This window comes from Ambystoma mexicanum, chromosome 10 (assembly GCF_040938575.1).
Source record: "Ambystoma mexicanum isolate Mex_15411 chromosome 10, UKY_AmexF1_1, whole genome shotgun sequence".
In the NCBI taxonomy this organism is placed as follows: domain Eukaryota; kingdom Metazoa; phylum Chordata; class Amphibia; order Caudata; family Ambystomatidae; genus Ambystoma; species Ambystoma mexicanum.
Window position 1 is genome coordinate 81,734,909 of NC_090932.1, and position 18,773 is coordinate 81,753,681.

The 18,773-nt window shown below is 46.8% G+C and overlaps 1 protein-coding gene across 1 annotated transcript in view; it reads right to left on the reverse strand.

Moving 5' to 3' along the window:
* The window catches only part of COPS7B (COP9 signalosome subunit 7B), a 208,553-nt gene that overhangs the window by 57,898 nt on the left and 131,882 nt on the right, over window positions 1-18,773 (reverse strand). Inside the window, exon 6 of the mRNA XM_069617550.1 lies at window positions 13,373-13,478. Within this exon, the coding sequence (XP_069473651.1) occupies window positions 13,373-13,478 (106 nt within the window). The remainder of the gene's footprint in view (window positions 1-13,372; window positions 13,479-18,773) is intronic.

An 18,773-nucleotide genomic window follows, 5' to 3' on the forward strand; every position in this document is an offset into this window, starting at 1 on the left:
CACAATCCTTTTCTATTGAACATGCCTACCAATGGCTTATGATCTGTCATAATGACAAACATCCTCACCCAAACAAAATTCGTAGTCTTCTCAATTACCCAAATGCATGCCAGTGCTTCTCTCGCAACCACAGAATAGCATTGTTGTGCCTCCTTGAGCAGCCATGAAGCAAATGCCACAGTTTTTACCTCCTTCCCTTTCTCCTACATCAACACACCCCCCAATCCACTTTCACTGGCATCCACATACAAACGTACTTCCCAGTCTTCTTTAAACCCCTCCAATATCGGGGCACTGGTAAAACATTTCCTTATATCTTCAAACTCCTTTTGACAAGCATCACTCCACACAAATCTAGGACCCTTTTTACTCAAAGACCTAATATCTTTGGTTCTCTGACAGAATATTAACAAATTTGCCATAGTACTCCATTAATCCTAAATACAAGGATAGTTACCCTTTGTCCTTCGGTGGATTCATTTTTCCTATTGCCTCCACAGCAGTCGTCTTGGGTTTAATACCTTGAGTCGACAACTCATGACCCAAGTACTGGACCTTTGTCCAGCCTAAACATACACTTATCCAATGAAATTGTCAGTTCAGCCTCACACAATCTTCTCAGAACTTCTCTCAATCTCATCTTGATACTCTGTACTACTTCCCCACACTATGATGTAATCCTGGTAAAAACAGACACGAATCATCCCTTTGAGCAATCTACTCATCACCCTCTGGAATACGCTCGATGCTGATGTCATTCTGAAGGGCACTCTTTTACAGCAGAAAATCCCAAACGACGTAATAAAAGATGTCAAATCTACAAGGTCATGGTGCAAATGAAACTGGTGATACGCCGCCTTCAAATCTATTATAGAAAACATCTCTGCACCTGTGATTTCAGTAACAGATCCCTCATCTTTGGCAAAGGGAACCTATCTGGTACAACATGCTTATTCAAAGCTTATTCAAAGCCACAATTGGACTAACCCACAAAGTGGCCTCAGCCTCTACTATGGAGGTCTTCATCTAGCATTCGCTTAAGTTCCTTCTCAATATCAGACCTTAAAGCCAATGGTATTGTTCGAGGCTTGGCTCCGACAGGCATTGCACCCAGATTCAAATTTCATAAGGTGCACAAACCCCTTCAAGCATCCTGTTACTTCCCCAAACACTCAAACTAATTCTGCACATCTGCATCACAAGCACTGGCCTTGTGCACCTCTTCATTAGATTTGAGAGCTAATACCACTTGGGAGGGATGATGGGGATCTAATCTAATCCCAAGATCCGCCTGCATGTCCCATGATGACAAATGTCCCCCTTTTCGAGTTACTCTCACCATGCCAGTAGGTCCAACGTCATTTGAAACCAAAATCTGCCCCAAAAGGGAATATCAATCAGCACCTCCCTATAAGCATATGCTGCCACCATGGGTTCTTCCAATTCACAACGTGGAACTTCTGCCGCCATGTATCCACATTCACCAAAGTATAATCCGATCCACTATCCATTAATAACTTCACACCCACCTTGTTCACATCCATCTCTGCATGCGGCTTCACCCTCTTGGGTTTGGCATCTACTGCATTCATCACACAAGTTTAATTCTCCTCCTCATCAGCATCCTGCCAATGACCCACATCATCTTGCACGCATTTCACACTCCCAAATTTTGACCAATGTTTACTGCACCGGACCAAATACCTCTTTTTCCCACATTCTCTAAACTCGTGTTGTGCAAAGCAATGTTTGTCATTTGCTAGCTGGTCCGAGTTCCCACCCGGTAGCATCTTTTTTCAATCAGCTTTCCCTCAATTCTTTTTGGCTCTGGCTTCTTCTTAAAGTATGTCTTCCACTCCTCATTCTGTCCTGGTTCTTTGCGAGTCTTCGATTTCTCGACCACATTCGTAGTAGACTCCTGCCTCTTCCCAGCCTCTGCATCAAGTTCCTTAAAACAAGATTCAGTGTGCTCTACCATTTTTGCAATTTCTATGGCTCTCTCCAAAGTTATATCCACTCCAGTGCCACCTTCGTGCCATAGCGCCTCTCTCACCTTGTGATCACAACATCTGATCATCAATTGATCCATTAAGTGCTCATCCCTACAGTGATCAAAGTCACTGCCTAATGGCCAAACCGCACATGACCGTCATATTTTCCTCACTGGATTCACCTTTCTTTTGATCACGCACTGCAAATTAACTGGTGAGAAACATTCTCCCTTTTCGTAAAATGCTTGTCCAGCTTTTTCAAAGACATTTCAAAACTAATTAGGCCTTCCACCTCACCATCAGTCATGTCTAGCAGCTTGCTGAAGACAGATTGCCCCTCTTGACCCAAATAATGGTACAATAGCAAGCCTTTACTGTAAGCTGCAAATGTACCCCCATAAATTTCAGAAAAACCTTCTCTCCAGTCAGACCACTTGATCTGTGGCTCACCTGCGGCCGGGAGGAACAATGCTGGTCCAGGAATATTCATCCTAAATACTCCACACCAATCATCTTATGTTGGGTGCTCCTTGATCCAGGCATGATACCTGCTGGAGATTCACACAGCCAAGCTCAGGGACACAATTATCCACCTGTCCTTAATATGGCCTCCAGCTGGAAAATGGGGGTTAGGTCCTGCCTGACCTCAAAATGGCATCAATGACCAATGAGTAAGCAACGACACGATAGTCGCTTGTCCTTAAAATGGCCACCAGCCAGGAGGGAGATGCAATGTCCTGCGGATGCCGGACCTCAAGATGGCATCTGCGACCAATGAGCAAGCGACATCACACCCGTCACCTCCCCCAGAAGCCCTGCGGGTGGCGACACACCCGGCACACAAGCGGCACACCCGGCGGATATGGAGTTTGACCTACCTCAGTCCTCACGACCCAGCAACCGATCCACTTTCAAACAGCCTCCTTGCTGCTGTAGATTGACCTGGATGGGATTGTGTCGTGAAAAGCCTCTAGGCGCTTGCAGTAACCTGCACTTGCACTAACCTACTGAGCTATCTAGCGTGTATTTAGAGCTTATTCGAAGTATAGAGGAAAAATGCTGAACCAGCCAGGCCTCTCGAAGTGAGTGAGCCAGCATGCTTGCAAGGGGTTAACTGTGAAGGCCCTTCTCAAAGACATAAAACATCGAGCTTTGGAAGAAGCTCTGTGCAGCCTTTTAGGAGCCAGGCACAGCCTTGCTCGTCTTCGCTCCGAGAGTCAGGTGCACTGATGACACAGGAATGTCAGGCCTTCCCAAAACAACATACACAAAGCCTGGGAGCCAAGACTGGCTGTTTCCAGTCTTGTAACTTTCCAGGCGAAAACATGTTTGCTGCCCGGAGGGGTGAGCCTAGAAGATTCTCGAAGAGCTGGTACGTCATAGTGATTGACGTGCAGCCCCTAATAAGGAGAACTATACCGGGGCCAGTGAGGGGGGGGGGGGGGGACTCATCCTGGGCTGTTGGTGAAACGCATGCACGAAGAGGAACATTGTCTGGACAACCAGCCGTGCACTATCTGCGCCGAGATTCCTAGCATCACATCCCCGCTCTGGTGCAGGCCTGTGGGGGGCTTGGCCAGTCCTCCCCTCTTCTCTCGAGGGGTGCCGGGCACTTGGAGTGGCGAGGGTCCTGGGTGTGATCCAATCATATCTCCATCTACAATATCTAGGAGCGCAAGATAAATAATTGCATATTCATCTGTGACTGACAATTGGTATTATTCAGCTTGCACTTTCATTCCCATATTATTGTAAAACGCTGCTTAGTTCTCATTAGACACTGTAGTAATAAATGCAAGCATCATATATTCTGTGTGATTGGCTTTCTTCCAGAATGAGTTCACTGTGCTTCGCATAGATACTTACTTGTGTGGGAAGGTGATTAGGAGTGATTATAGCACTAAGGGCTGGCCTCAGACAAGGGTGCGAGATCCCCCTTTCCACTACAGATTGCTCGCAGGTCCAAGCACCAGTGCACTCGTCGCCAGTATTATTAATGAAGAAACAGCTTTGGTAAGAGGAAAAACTTTTAGTCAAGGATACACAGCAAGGTCACAAGAAACAGCACTAGCAGCCCCAGTCTCTTATTCGTCCAACTGCCTCTCTTTTCATTCTAAACATTCTTTAACACCAGAAGTTCGAGGTTAAGCCTGGAACCTTAATAAACACTCCAGAACCTGATGTAAGCAGATTCCATTATATACTTTAACCATTTACATAAAAATCAGCTTACCTTTATACATGTGCCATTTATCTTTGCACATGTAACAATAAGCCCACTGGCTACCAGGAAAGGGTCTAGGATCCTATCCTCCATAACAGTGTAAAAGAGGAGACCACTGGCCATATAAGAAGGGTCTGAAGAGTCTGGGTCTGGGACCCCGCATAGAGGAAGCCTTCTTCATTATAGTGGCTGACAAGTCCACTAGTTACAAGTGAAGGATCAGAGATTCTAACAAGATTTGGGACACTGGTGAAAACAAGTCAAAGAGACAAAGTGATTATCAAGCAGGAAGCAGTAAGAAGGAACTGTATCAAGCTTTACCGGGAGAAGGGAGTAATTCTCCTGGGTTTGTGTTGAACAGTGCCAAAGCAGAGCAAGAGAAGGGAGACATTCTCTTGGTTCTGAACCGAGAGTGGAGGTGAAGAAGCCAGGGGAAGGGAGTCATTGCCCATGATTCTATTGGAAATTGTAGAGAGGCACACCAGGAGAACGAAGCCATTCTCCTGGAGAGGACATTGTGTAAAGACTGAAACCTGCAAACCTGGGGAAGGGAGTCATTCCCCCTAGTATATTTGTTTTGAAGGAAAACATTTTCATTGAATCCTATCCAAGAAGCAGGAGAAGGGAGCTATTCTCCTTGAGGAAGGACATTTTCTGTTAGTTACCATTATAGTTGTAGTCTGAGGGACAGAAGCAGGGCTTTGACACAAGACGGTGGAATTTACTTTGACGGACGATCCAACAGACCCTTTTAGTATTAATTTTGAGACAGGGAAACCCTTCTTAGAAGTTAGTGCTAGTAAGGATCCTTTTCATTTTCAAAATAAAAAAGTCTATAACCAAACCCATGCCACCTTTGCGTCAGCATCCTTCTGCAACACCCTAACAATAGTCTATTTTTGGGCTAGTCTTAGTTACGTTTACTCTATCCAACAATCTACACCTACTAATGAACCAAAATACAAACTGTGCTGCTATTGAACTGTTCCTTTTCTGATAATTCCCCCCTCTACTACTCTCTTCTCCCACCACTCTTGCCTACACTCCACTCTCCTCCTTTCTACCCTTCTTTCACTCTTAATCATCATTCCCACTCAGCCTTACGTCGTCCCCTACACTCCCTCTTAATCTCAATCACTCCACTTTCTCTCACCAACCAACACTCTCACCTTGCACAACGCTCTATGATCTTTTTCCATGCTCCGCTGCACTGTCCTTTCTTCCCCAGGTCTCTTGGTCCCTTTTCTCATCACTTGACCTCACACGAAGAACCCACACTTTCCTGTTTACTATGTCCCCTTTTAGTCTTCCTCTTCCTCCCATTAGTCCTGGCAGTCACCTGGTTCCGCAGGCCAATTGCTAGCTTGGCCTTTCCCAGGGGCCGTATCATGCAACTGCAAGACCTTAAAATGCCCCTGTAGCCCTTCCCCCCACAACATGGGTCTGCTGGGGTTTTTCAATGGTAGCCAGTCATAAACGGTCTCTCTTAAAATATTTATGTGTGTGGTCTTCAAGCAAGCATGGGTCCGCCAGAGCTCTGCAAAGGTGGGACGCGACACACACAGTTGCTCTTGAAGTTTTTAGAGGCACGATGTAGAACCTCCCAATTGCTGATCTACAGCGCGTATTAATCTGAGGTCCTGCTGTTCACCACTGGTTTTCTCTGTTGGATTGCTCATTCCCTCCTCCGCCACAAGAACTTCTGGGCGTTGTAGTCCTGGGAAAAAAGACAGACCAGGACACGGCAAGTATAAGGTGATAACAAGTGGTACTTGACGTTTTCATCCAGGCACAGATAGAAGGGACAGACTCTGGCCCGCTCCCAAATCCCTCACCTCACCTCTGGGGCAGGACAGACTATGGCAAACACTATGGTAGGCCTCCTGCCCCAGGTTGAGAGGGCTCCCTAATGTCCCTTGACAGGGTCAGGCCTTTGACCCTGTCACAGCAAGCATAGAAGCGTGGGTTCTGCTGTGATAAAAATGTTGATGGCAGAGTCCGAGTCGCTGAGTGGAGGCACCATAAAAGGTGGAGCGTAGAAGCAATGTGGTGAAGAGAAATTAAAAACCAAGTAATGGTGTGGTGCAAGAAATGATGTGAATTACACAAGGGTATATGAAAGTAGGATTGTGAGAATGCGGGCCATATGAGCAACTCAAGCTCTGAGAAAGCCTTGTTGCTCTCTAAACAGAATGGTACCCAGAGGGAGGTGGTGAAGAGGCAGAGGCAAGCAGACATAGGAGAATGGGAAAAAGGTGGTGATGGTCCTTTAACGCCCACTGTACCAACTGCGTATTCTAGCAGCATGTGGGCTGACATAGGAATTTCATTAATAGTTTATGGTGTTTTGAAAGATTGTCATGACATTTTTTTCCCCCAAAATTATTTTTTATTATTTTAACCCCTTTAGTGCCAAGGATGAGCTATCTTGTACATTTTTGCATTTTGTGCTATCCCTGCTCCAACCCCCAGGCTATGTGAGGAGGAGGTTCCGCCTCACGGCCCGGGGGTTTGATTTCCTTCAGTTTCCGACGTGAAACCGAAAGTAATTTTCACTGCGGCAGCCATTTTCGCTGCCGCAGTGAAAAGAGAAGGCCAGCCTCCACCTTTCTCTCCCTCGATCTGCAGCTTTATTATGCCGTTCAGATAGAGGGAGGTGTGGGTGGAAAGGGAGACTCTCCCCCTTTCCAACAACACCTTATTTGAAGCATTGCTGGGTGCGGATCGGATCGATCCACGCCCAACAATGTCACTAGACCACCATGGATCTGTCTGTGAAGTTGGGGGGCACTTAAAATGTAAGCAGCCCTCTCCTCCCCGGCCCCCAAAGCATGGGGCAGCACATTCATGTGCCCATCTGCCCCTAGGGAGGGGCAAAACAAAATTATAAAAACCGTTCATGGGGGGGGGCGCAGGTGAGAGACACTAAACCACTAGTGATCTGCACAGTAACACACCTCATACCCCAAAAAGATCAGGCCTCCCCTCGCACTCAGATGTGCCCTTTTCACTCACAATCTCTCCCCGCTCACAACCTCATTACAGCTCATGACGTAGACCTACTTGCCATCACGGAAAATTGGCTCCACAAGGCATACTGCCCAGCTATCTCTCTCGCTCTCCCACAGGGCTATTCCATCCTCAAACAGGACAGACTGCTCCTTAAAGGTGGTGGTGTAGTTCTCATATCCAAGGATGAACTTGCCATTAGGATGTGCAATCACACCTGGGAAGGTAATGCCAACCTCCTCTGAGTCAAACTGTCCCTGCCCCATAATTGCACTATAAACATACACATCATATATAGGCCTCCTGGCACAGCCCCTGACTTCCAAGGGCACCTCCTCCACATTCTAGATAATAATTTTAAATGACTCCACAAAAAGCATCTTATTCTGTGACCTCAATCTAGGTCTCACTGACCCCAAGGACAAAGCAGCCGCAGCCGTAGCCAAGGAACTCAAAGACCTTGGGTTCACACAAAAAGTTACTCACTCAACTCACAGCAAAGGCTGCACCCTTGATTGGGTGGCAGACCTCAACTGCTCAACCTCCATAATTCCAACTTGGCCTATCCATGGACGGACCATAATTGCATCCAATTTTCCGTCCCCACCGAGCCTACTGCTAAAGTACTCTCTTACGCCCCTCCAGCTAAGGTTAGAAGCTCCAAAAAATTAACAAAAGACAATCTTCTTCCTTTCCTGGATGTCCACAACTCAAACCCCCGTTCGTCAGTGACCCCAGCACACTCGCCGACATCTACTCTCACACCCTCACCAAAGCCATTGACACCATAGCCCTGATTGAAGCAAAAAAAGAGAAATAATCCATGCATATCAAACCCTGATTCACGGATGACTTACTAGCCATTCGCACCAGCAAACGCATTGCTCTAGCCAACTGGCAGACCAATCCGAGTGATTCCACCAATGATGAATTCAAAAGGCTATCTATGCTATATAAAAAGCTATATTCAATGCCAAGTCTCACGCATTTAACCCAAGGATCTCGAACGCTAACTTTAAATCTAAGGAAATGTTCTCAATGTTTAAAGATCTCACCACCCCACCCACCAGCCCTGATTAGATCATAAAAGATGAAGCCTGGTGCTCCAGCAAACAGGCAGCCCTGCTAAATAAAATTACTCTTCTCCAAGACAAAATACAAACACAATGCAAAGCACTACCCAGGTCTGACCGTCCTGCTCAAAATCCTAGACAAAGCTGCCCAGAACCAGATCCAACACTTCATAGAGTCCAACTCCATCCTAGGGAAAAGGCAATCAGGATTCTGTAAAGGCCATGGCACTGACACCGCCCTACTGGACCTTAAAAACCAGATAACCGAGATAATGAACAAAGGCAAACCAGCACTCTTATTGCTTCTGGACCTGTCAGCCGCATTTGATCTTGTTGATCACAAAACCCTTACCGCCCATCTCACCAATGATGCCCACTTCTCTAAACAGGCCTCCTCTTGGACAACCTCCTTCCTAGAAGGCAGGGCCATGAACTGAAGGTATTCTCTTACCAGACAAACGCAGCTCCCACCACCATCCATTGCGGGGCCCCACAGGGCTCCTGTCCAGCGCCAACCCTCTACAACCTGTTTACTAAGCCGCTCTTCGACAAACTGGACTCCTTCGGCATAGCTTACACCAACTATGCCGCTGATACACAAGTACTCCTCACTCTCACCGGCTCATACGACCTGGACTCTGCAGCCCTTCTCCAAATATACTCCATCATCCAAGCTTGGATGGCAGACTCCATCATCCATCATACTCCATCATCCAAGCTTGAGGCTATGCCACAATGGAGACAAAACAGAGATCACCCGCATAGGCACCAGAAAACACTGTCCAAATTTAACCACAAATATGGCAACTTCACCATTGACAATACCATCATCCCCGTCTCCTCCTCAGTGAAGACCCTCAGGGTTTACCGAGACTCCACCCGGTCTATGACCTGACAGGTCAGTGCCATTACTTCTGCCTCTGCCCCACACCACTAAATTAATAAATGCTATAAAACCATTCCTTTCCAACCAAAACTGCCTCTCCATCACTCGAGCCACCATTGGAGCTTAACTAGTCTATTGCAATGCTCTTCTTGCAGGCACCTCAGCTAAAAGCCTAAAATCGTCTCCAAACAGTCGGGAATAGCACGCTCAGTGCAGCACTCAATATCCCCAAAAGAGACCATATCACACAGGCTAGACGACCTGCCCACTGGCTACCGGTAAAGGAGGGAATCACATTCAAGACACTCACATTAACACATAAATGTTTAAGCCTTTAGGCCCCTCCCATCCTAGCTGAAACCATCATCAGAGATACCTCTTTGCGTCCCAAGAGGACTTACTACGCCAACCAATTGTGCATCCCGCCCATCAAAAGGTCCAAAGCAGGGGGGGCTCGGCTTTCCTTATTTAGCACCCAAACTTTGGAACTCCTTGCCTGACGCACTCCGAGCTGAGACATCCCTCGCAGCTTTCCGCAAAGGCCTCAAAACTACACTATTCAACTAAAACACTCCACCTCATGATGGCTGGAACTATGCACGTCTAATGTAATGCCTGTAACCAATATGTATATCCTACACACTGTCATGTCCTATGTAATGCCTGTAACTAGGTATGTATATCCAAACACAGTGTCATGTAACTAAGTATGCTTTCTTCTGTAACCAGTTATGATTATATGTAACAGCACCACGATGCCTGAGGGCTGCTGTGCGCTATATAAATGTGAATAAATAAAAACACTATATATTCAGCTAAGCTAGTGCTCATAGACTAACATAAAAAAGTACCCATCATTTCATTACATCTCCACTTCCACCCCTTACCCTGTGTTTTCCCTACGCACTCTTCTTTACGCCCACATCTTGGCATGGACACATCTAGTCAGCTGACTCGGCAGCATTTGCATTTCCCATCCAACAAGGAAAGGTGTCTCAAACTATTTGGTTCAAAGCCACCAAACTGCAAGGGCCCACTTGAGCACATCTGAAGCACACCATGCAACCACAAACTGCATATGTCTAGGAATAGGCACTGTGGCAAAGGAGGTGGCCCGAAGGACATGGTTCAACAATTGAGTTTGAGGAAATTATGGAAATTGAGCTACAGAAGGTTTTCTGTCAAGTGGTCTCTACTCTAGAAAATAACAAAAGGATGCTTGTCAGGACGCCTCACAAATAAATACCGTCGTCTGTGCAAATCGAGTCTAACCTACTATCTGCCCAAGAAAGAAAGAAAGAAAGAAAGAAAGAAAAAAAGAAAGAAACAAAAAAAGAAAGAAAGAAAGCAAGACAGAAAGAGCTAAGCTTAGCACTGCATACTTTTCCCGTTTCGAGAGTTAATGGTAGCTGGTTTTCTGACCCCCACCAAACAATTATTCCAATATCATTCAGTTCTTGTTTACATATCAAAGTTCAAAAACAAAAACAAAGATTTCGGTTATCCTTTTTGCTTGCAAACAAGTCAAATAGTCCAAATATTTTTGGTTTTATCCCTTCTCCTGGGAAATCTCCTTTGGACCTGGTTAGGTTGGTTTTCACAGTGGATTTCGAGTTTATTCTTTCTGAATTGTTCACCTCATATAGGTTACCGGCTTTGCCAGCACTGGTTGTTATACCCTTTTGCTCTCCCTCTCATGAGGGTATGATATGATATGATAGGTTATTTATAACGCGCTTAATACCCAGAGGTTTCTAAGCGCGTATCCCAGGATCGAACATGTGTTGCTCCATGTCATCTTGCTTCCAAGGCGAGCATGTTGCCCCTGAGCTATCCTCCCGAGACAACCGGGGTAACTGGTTTCTCAGGCCAAGGTGGGCTACAGGCTTTTTGAGCCCTACTGTGGTGGTTGCTTCACTCCCTCCCTTCTGGGGTATACAACTTTCAGCCTGCCTTGGACTCCAGGCCGGTTCAGCCCTGCTTGGTAGTAGGTTTCTCGCACCCTCGTACGGGGTATTTGGATATTCAGCCAGCATGGCCTAATGGTTTTCTCAGACTTTCTTCTCCCTACTTATTCACCGTTTGGTGGGATATTTTGTCTTGTAGCCCTGCATGGGGGGCTTGTGGCATGCTCAGCTTTAGTGGCCCCAGTTTCTTCATCTCTTTGTGGGAGGTTTGTTATTGCAGGCCTGCGTGGGCTTTGCGCTGGCCGCACTGCGCTCCGCCTGCTTTTGACATGAGGTTGCATAACTCTCTTCCAATGGTGGGATTTGTCTGGGGCTTTAGTGTGTAGCTCATGGCCTCACAGGGCCCGGCTTGTGTGGCTACATGCTGAGGGAACACCTAGAAATAAAGACGCAGACACCAGGGTAAAGGTTTTTATTAAAAGTTGCGTGTGTGGTTTAGAAGAAATCATGCAGCCCACCATGGGGCTTGGTGGAATGTTAAAAGAAAAAAAGAAAAGAGTAGGATAGAACTCCTCTGTCCAAGAATGGGCTAGGCAGCGGAGGAAAGAATACAAAGAGAATTTGAATAGAAAAACAGTCAGAAAAAGAGAGTGAGAAAAAGGAGACTTATCTGGGAAGGGGAGCAAGTGGGGACGGTGGCACTTGTTGACTCGTCCAGGGGAGAGAGCAGAGGGGCCCAGCAGTATCCAGAGCTCAGGCAGCACGCTGGGCCCATAAATAACAGCCTGGCCAAGGTCGCATGTGGGGGTGGGAGGGCCCAGGCCAGGCTGCCGGGCCATTCCCTCTGATGGCCTGGCTCGTGGCCCATGACGGGTTCTTCATTGAAGTCCTCCCGGGCTGTTTCTAGCATACGCATAGCAAGGGAACAGCAAAGCCCGCACCAGTGAATAATGAAGTCCCGGGTTGGCCTACCCAGCCAAACCAGGTGAAGAGGAAGAGAGACTAAGCCCTGGGTTGCTGCATTGAGTGACCCGGGTGAAGAAAAATCCCAGGCAGCCCAGCAGAGCAGCACGGTGAAGGCAACGGCCTGTAATTCCCCCCACCCCCCTCCCGAGTCTCACGACATATTGCAGAGGTGGTCTGCCCGATGCCCCATTGAGGGTGCAAAGCCCACCATGGGGACGCCAGCCAAACTAAGCTGGCCCCAGAGAACATGGCAGTGAACGTGTGGCATGCCCATGACAATGGGGACGCCACCCAAAGTCAAAATGGAGCTGTGGGCCCACCCTGAAGACGATATAGGTCTCAGTCGATCGGTGTTACACCAAGCAGCAGCGTTCCACAAGCTTTCCGGAATATTCGCCCACCACATTAACAACGTGGTTCTGAACTCTGCTCCTCCCTATGTGGGAGGGACTCCCATGTCTGTGCGGATGCTCAGGCTGGCGCTTCTAGCTCGCCGGCTTTCTCGCTCTTCTGCTGCTGGTGTCCAGGTGTATTCGAGTTCCTCCTTGGAAGAAAGGGATGACGCAATTGGTCCTGGGGCTTACAAGGAAGCTGTAACAAATACAGGTCAGATATCAAGCCAACCACCTGAAATGGGCCCTGTATATTCTTATTCTGTCCAACCCCCTTATAACCAACAAACACAGAAGCTTTAGAAGTAAAGGGAGGTGGGATGGAATCTTTACTTGGGCATTCCTTATCCCCCAAGGCGATGGATGAGGGTGTGGGGGAGTCACCCCCGAGTGAGATCCCACTTGCCATGTCCCCTAGGAAGGGTATTGCGTAGCTGGCTCACGCCCCTACTCCCAAAGAGGGTGGCTCCCCCTTGGAGAGAAGGGACACATTCCCTGGATTCGTCACAGCACATACAGGCCTATATACTGTGGTGCACACAAAAGCTACCTTTTAAACCATCCACACATTCATCTATGTTGCGCTCATGATATTCTATAAGGAAGCAAAGATTAAAAACATGCATCCATACAACCACAAATATTCTCCCTTACCATAATTTGCACTAAACATGTTTGCATCACGTAAGTAATCCCTTCTCTGAATCTATGTGACTTTACTTCTATCACTTCTATGCATATTTGTATCCTCTTAATCCTTCTCACCTTCTACTCACTAACAAAGGTCTGGGTTACCGTGATCGGGGTCACAATACGTCACTTCAGAAACAGGGCTAGGTGCCATAAGACCACAGCAGTGGTAAACGGCACAGTACAAATACAACTTAACATTCAGTGAAAAACAGCAAGTAAACATGTACCCACCTCAGACTCAATATGTTGCTGGGTGCGTAGATGGGACTCTTTAAACTGATTGGCCCTCATCACTTGCTGCTCAATGCCAGACAGTACTGCTTCACACCCATCACACCTGGAAAGGATCAGAAAATGTACTGTTATACCCCTACAGTGTAAAAGGCTCCAGCGCGCTCACCTAAATGGGAAGGCACTCCTAGCCATAAACAACCCAAAAACTCTGCCCCCTTTGAACCGCAGGATAATGAAGGTCAGAATAAAGGCCTACAAGCGTGCTCAAGACAGGAGTAGTTAATAAAGATTACCAAGGGGCAAGCAACTTGATTCAGGAGGATTTCCAGTGTTTGTGATCCAAATCCCACATCTGGATGCTGAAGTCAAATTTAGGGTAGAGAGGGTTCACCTCTTCCAAAGCAATAGGGACTCAAGTGGTGTGCTGGCTTCAATGCTGGATGCCAGGCTTCTCTTCAAGATAAGGGATCCAGAGCAATGTGGTGTATTGCAGGTGGAACGCCCAAAGCCAACATGGGAATCTATGCTTTTCTGCCAGGTACGGATGCCCATTCTTTACTATGGAGAGTGAATATGCCCTAGGTTTGGGGTGATGGACATCGCTCACTACCACAAGCAAAAACAGGTGGGAAAACGGACACCAAGTGAGTGGAGACCAGCCAAATGTTACATTTATTTTTCAAATGTGTGTGTAAAGTGGGAGAGGGAGAAATCTGGTCACAAATTGTGTGTTCAGATGTGAGGTGTTCAGCATTAGAAGAGTTTCAAAGTGGGGCGCAGGTTCAATCTTTTACTTCAATACTAGTCTCTCTCTGCTTTGTAGCTTCATGATGTCTCTCTTGATGCACAAACTTTGATCAACTTCGAACAACAGCATCAACCAGACATGTTACCACACCTCCAAATCTGCCATCCCCTACTTGGCTCCTTCACCTCAAACATCTATTGCTTGTACTACTCTGGGCCATGCCAAGGAATGAGCTTCCAACTGCCTTTATGGGATGGGGGTTCAAATGGGTCACATCCCAAGGTAGAATTGAGGGCTGCCTTTTCAGAAAATGTCCTCTTCCCCAAGGTGCTCACGCAAGTTCCAATTGAATTCTTCTGCACACCGAGTCACATATTCATCCTAAACTTTATGTTTTGTAACCAATACCATCTGAGATGTGTGAGAGTCCGGAGGACGTTCTCGGATCCCAACCTGGGGGGCGGAGGGGTGGACAAGTGAGGAAGGACCATCTGGGTAGGAGAGCCTTAGGAGGTGAGGGGGTGGAGGGGAAATCCTTGGGTGAGACACGGTACAATATACCTTCCACTCTGGAGAGGCCTACTGTCCCTGAGGCGTGTGGGCTGCATGATCCGATTGCGCAATGCCTTGAGATCGTCTGTCTGTTCCCCCTTATCTTCACGCCCTGCATGGTTACGCCTAAATTGCACTGAATCGTCATCAGACCTATTTGCGGTTATCCCCACTGTTAATTGTACTATATGCACTTACTCTGCCTGTGCAGACCATTATCGTTTCAGAATTTCAAGGGCTCTGAACGACTGTTTCTCCCCTTGTTCCCTCCCCCCTTTAGCACTTTGAAACACTTCCCTTGTGTATAGGCACATTGCAAATAAACATTACCATTACCCCATTAATATAAAGAACGCCAAACGGTCACTCCAATCAAGAAATATGAGAAATTAAGAGATAATGCAAATAATTCCCCCTTTTTTTTAACCCCAATATACCGTACTCTCCCTCAGAGTTCATAGCGTGCCGTCACCCTTATCCCGTCCCCCCTTTTACATCACTAGCCATTACTGAGACGAGGAAGAGACTTCTGCAAGCAATGCAGATGCCCTATGGAAATCATACACATTTTACTGAGATGATGAAGAAGAGGGATAGGGAGCAATACTATCACTCAAGACAGCCATGTCCCACTAATGAGATCAGGCAAGGTCAGGCACTCGACTCCTATGCCTTACACCTGCAACCTATTAGTGAATGGCACCTGTATAAAGGAGGTGAACCCAAATAGGAAGAGAGAGTCGTGGTGAGGAGCAAGCTGAGAGGCGAGAAGGACGAGCAGCTGAGATGCTGGACTGCCTCAGGACAAGCCGGTGGGGAACGGAAAGCCAAGACGCTGAAGTCTGCAGAGCAAGGCAGCACAAAGAAGCTTGGCGAGGGAGCTGTGTCTCCAAGAAGCCAGAGAAGTCCTCAGAAGGGATCTGCAGCATGCGGAGTCCTTTCACCCCACGGCCAAGCTCGTTCCCCAGGGTCGTGATCAGTGCCCAGGAGTGCCAAATGGGCAGGCAGTGAGCTCCAACCCAAAAGGAGAAAAGACGCTCATAAGAAAAGCGAGAGAGAAGTGGGGAGCACAAACGGTGAGTTTCAGACGGTGGGAAACTGAGTGTTGAATGCGAGCGAATACATTGTAGCAGACTCAGACATCTGCCGTCCCCTGGAAGTACGCGACATTGATGTTCTTGGTCTTAACGAAACATGGTTCAGAGCCAGAACTATCCCAAGTTTTGAAAATCTCCTCCCCAATGGCCACAAGATCCTCTCCGCGCCCAGATCCAACCATCCCGGTGGGGGTGTAGCCTTGATCTTCCCCAAGTTGATGTGGAGGGAGATATAGAATACATATATTCCCCCCCCCCCCAGACCGAGTGTCTCCAAATTTCCCTTTGACGACCCCGTCCCTGCAATAAACAAGTCTGTGTCCTTTGAGTGTTTTCCTGGCCTATCGCGCTCTCCTCATCCACATCCACATCCATCCCCTTCCACTAAATATAAATAAATGGAATAGTATGTCACATGAGATCTAATTGTTGAATAATGTATTTTTAATTAATTACTGTTTGTGAAGTAATGTCACTAGCTAGGCCTTAACAGTACTATTTATCTTCGATTTGTGTATTAATTACCATCAATATAATTGATTTATATTAGAACAATAAATGTCAGTCTGATTATTTCAAGTATGTGACTCAAATCAAATGTAGAAGAGACTAGTGAGCTTAAAACCATCAGTTACCAGGAGCTACTTTTGTTCCCCCAGGCCAACTAATGTAACGCTATAAACAAGCTCCTAGTTCCATAGCGGTAGCTCCTGGTGACCGGTTACTGTTTCGAGCCCTGTTTGTAATAAACTCACAATAGTTGAAGAATCTAAGCAGAACATTAGAGCAGCAGACATACAGAAACTACTGCAAACGTCTCTTCCTCCCTTCGCCCCCTTCAACTAATCCAAAATAGGACTGCAAGACTTATCCTTGGCCTCAAGCCCAGGGACCGCATCTCTCAAGCCCAAAAATATCTCCACTGGCTCCAGGTGGCTGCGAGGATCAAGTTCAAGACCCACTGCATCATCCACAAGGCTTTCTGGGGCGCGGGACCCCACTACATCCAACTCTTTCCCTAAATACCTCCCACTTAGACACCTTTGGTCATCGAGTTGCAATTCTCTGCAGATCAGACCCTATTCCAAGCAGCGTGTGGGGTAGATCTCTTTCCTCGGTAGGAGCATCCCTCTATAAGGTCATCCCTGCATGATCTCCTCAAGTTCCGGAAGAATCTCAAGACCCAACTTTTCTCTTCCTCATTCCTCCCTCCGCCCCCACCCCTCTGTTGCACTGACTGGCTGCCTGGTCCCTTCTGAGCTCCACAGGGCAACAGGCCTTCCTCAGCACCCTGTCGTCCCCCCCCCCACAACCTGCACTTCCCCTTCTGGGCCCCTTTCCCCTCCACCCCCGACAAGCCTGGTGGGGTGTGCATCCCTACCAAGCCTGGTCCACCCATATCCTCGCACTTTGTGTGTGGTCCTCACTCCCTGCTTCCCCTGGCACATGCCCCCTGTCCTCCCTTTCGCACTAGTCTAGCCACATTGGGACGCTTCTTCACCTCCGCCTCCTTCTCCTCCTCCTCCTCCTCTTCCTCCCTACACTTGTATACCTCCTCTTGCCCTCACCTCCCTTCCACCCTAGCATTTTCCCTTCTGCCCGACCTACACCCCCCGTCCACTCCCTCCCCCCTGCACTTCACTTCACTTTACTTTACTGCTCTTGCATGACCTGAATGATTGACACAAGGCCTAGTACGACCGTTCTTGGTTTTTTCTTCCCTGCCACCCCCTTTTTTTTTTACTTGTGGTGCCTTGAAACACCATTTTATGTATAGGCGCTTTACAAATAACCAATAAATAAAATAAATGAAGTCTAACCTTGCTGGAAATAGGAATCATGTTAAGTGGCTGCAGACAGCAATAGGCCAAAGGTTTATGTTCCACAGTGTTAGCCAACATTGAAATAACGAGCAAAGGAATATATTTTGCCAATTTGCACTATGAACATGCTACTGTGGCCTTCCCACATTTACATCTTACTGCGGAGGCCCACATGTAGAGGACAACCAGGCGCACATGCATCAATGCAGACAGAAATAAATAAGATTACTGGAATACATATACACAGAAGCCAGTAAGCCTTTCAAAACTGCACTCCTTCGAGGCATGCTGGAATTTTAGTGATGTACATTTTTCTTTCTTTTTATTGTTGCTCATTGCATGTGTTGCCCTGGCTGTAACAGTCCACCCAGCCTGGTGAGAAATCGCCCCTTTACCCCCCTCCCTTCCCAGCTCATTCATGCCGTCTCTATATATTAACCAACCGCTTTTGTATTCTAATTCAGTTTATTTCAGAAAAAAACTGCCCCACACTATTTGTTGATTTCTTTCGGGCATGGCCCTATTGAACTATAGGGAAATCCGAGCCTGTCTGCACCTCGCCTAGGGTAATATTTGAAAGAATACGTACATGTTGTGGGAGCAGGTGCATTGATACCATTGAAATGGAAGTAAATATTTTCATATGTGGGATATTTGAAATATTTTGATGTTTTTCACTGCACAGCTTGCTATTATAATATTGTTCAATTTTGTGGCATGTGTTCCCTAAACAAAACTCCCTCTGACAACGCTGTGAACGCTGGTTGAACGGTTGCATTGTTATGTGTCCTTGAATCCAGCACGCTAAATATTTGATTGCCAAAATGTGTCGAATATCCACAAGGAAATGATAAGATTCACTATTTTGAAAGCTTATGTAGGAATGTTAAGTTTCTATTAATGAGATCTGTCTTTTGGAGCAGTTGGTCATCCGTCACATAGGGACAATGGAAACAAGACACAATGCAAGCAAAGTTTTAAATATTTATGCAAGTGAGGATGGCAAATGTGCTGTATGCTACATGATTTACGTTGTGACGGATTAATGTTCAATTTGATGCAAATAATAGACATTGTATGTGTTAATTGTAACTTAAATTGAAGATAAGATAAATATTTACTGTGTATATACAATTTTAAATTGGGTACTGAAATATATTTTTGCATTCTCGATTTTC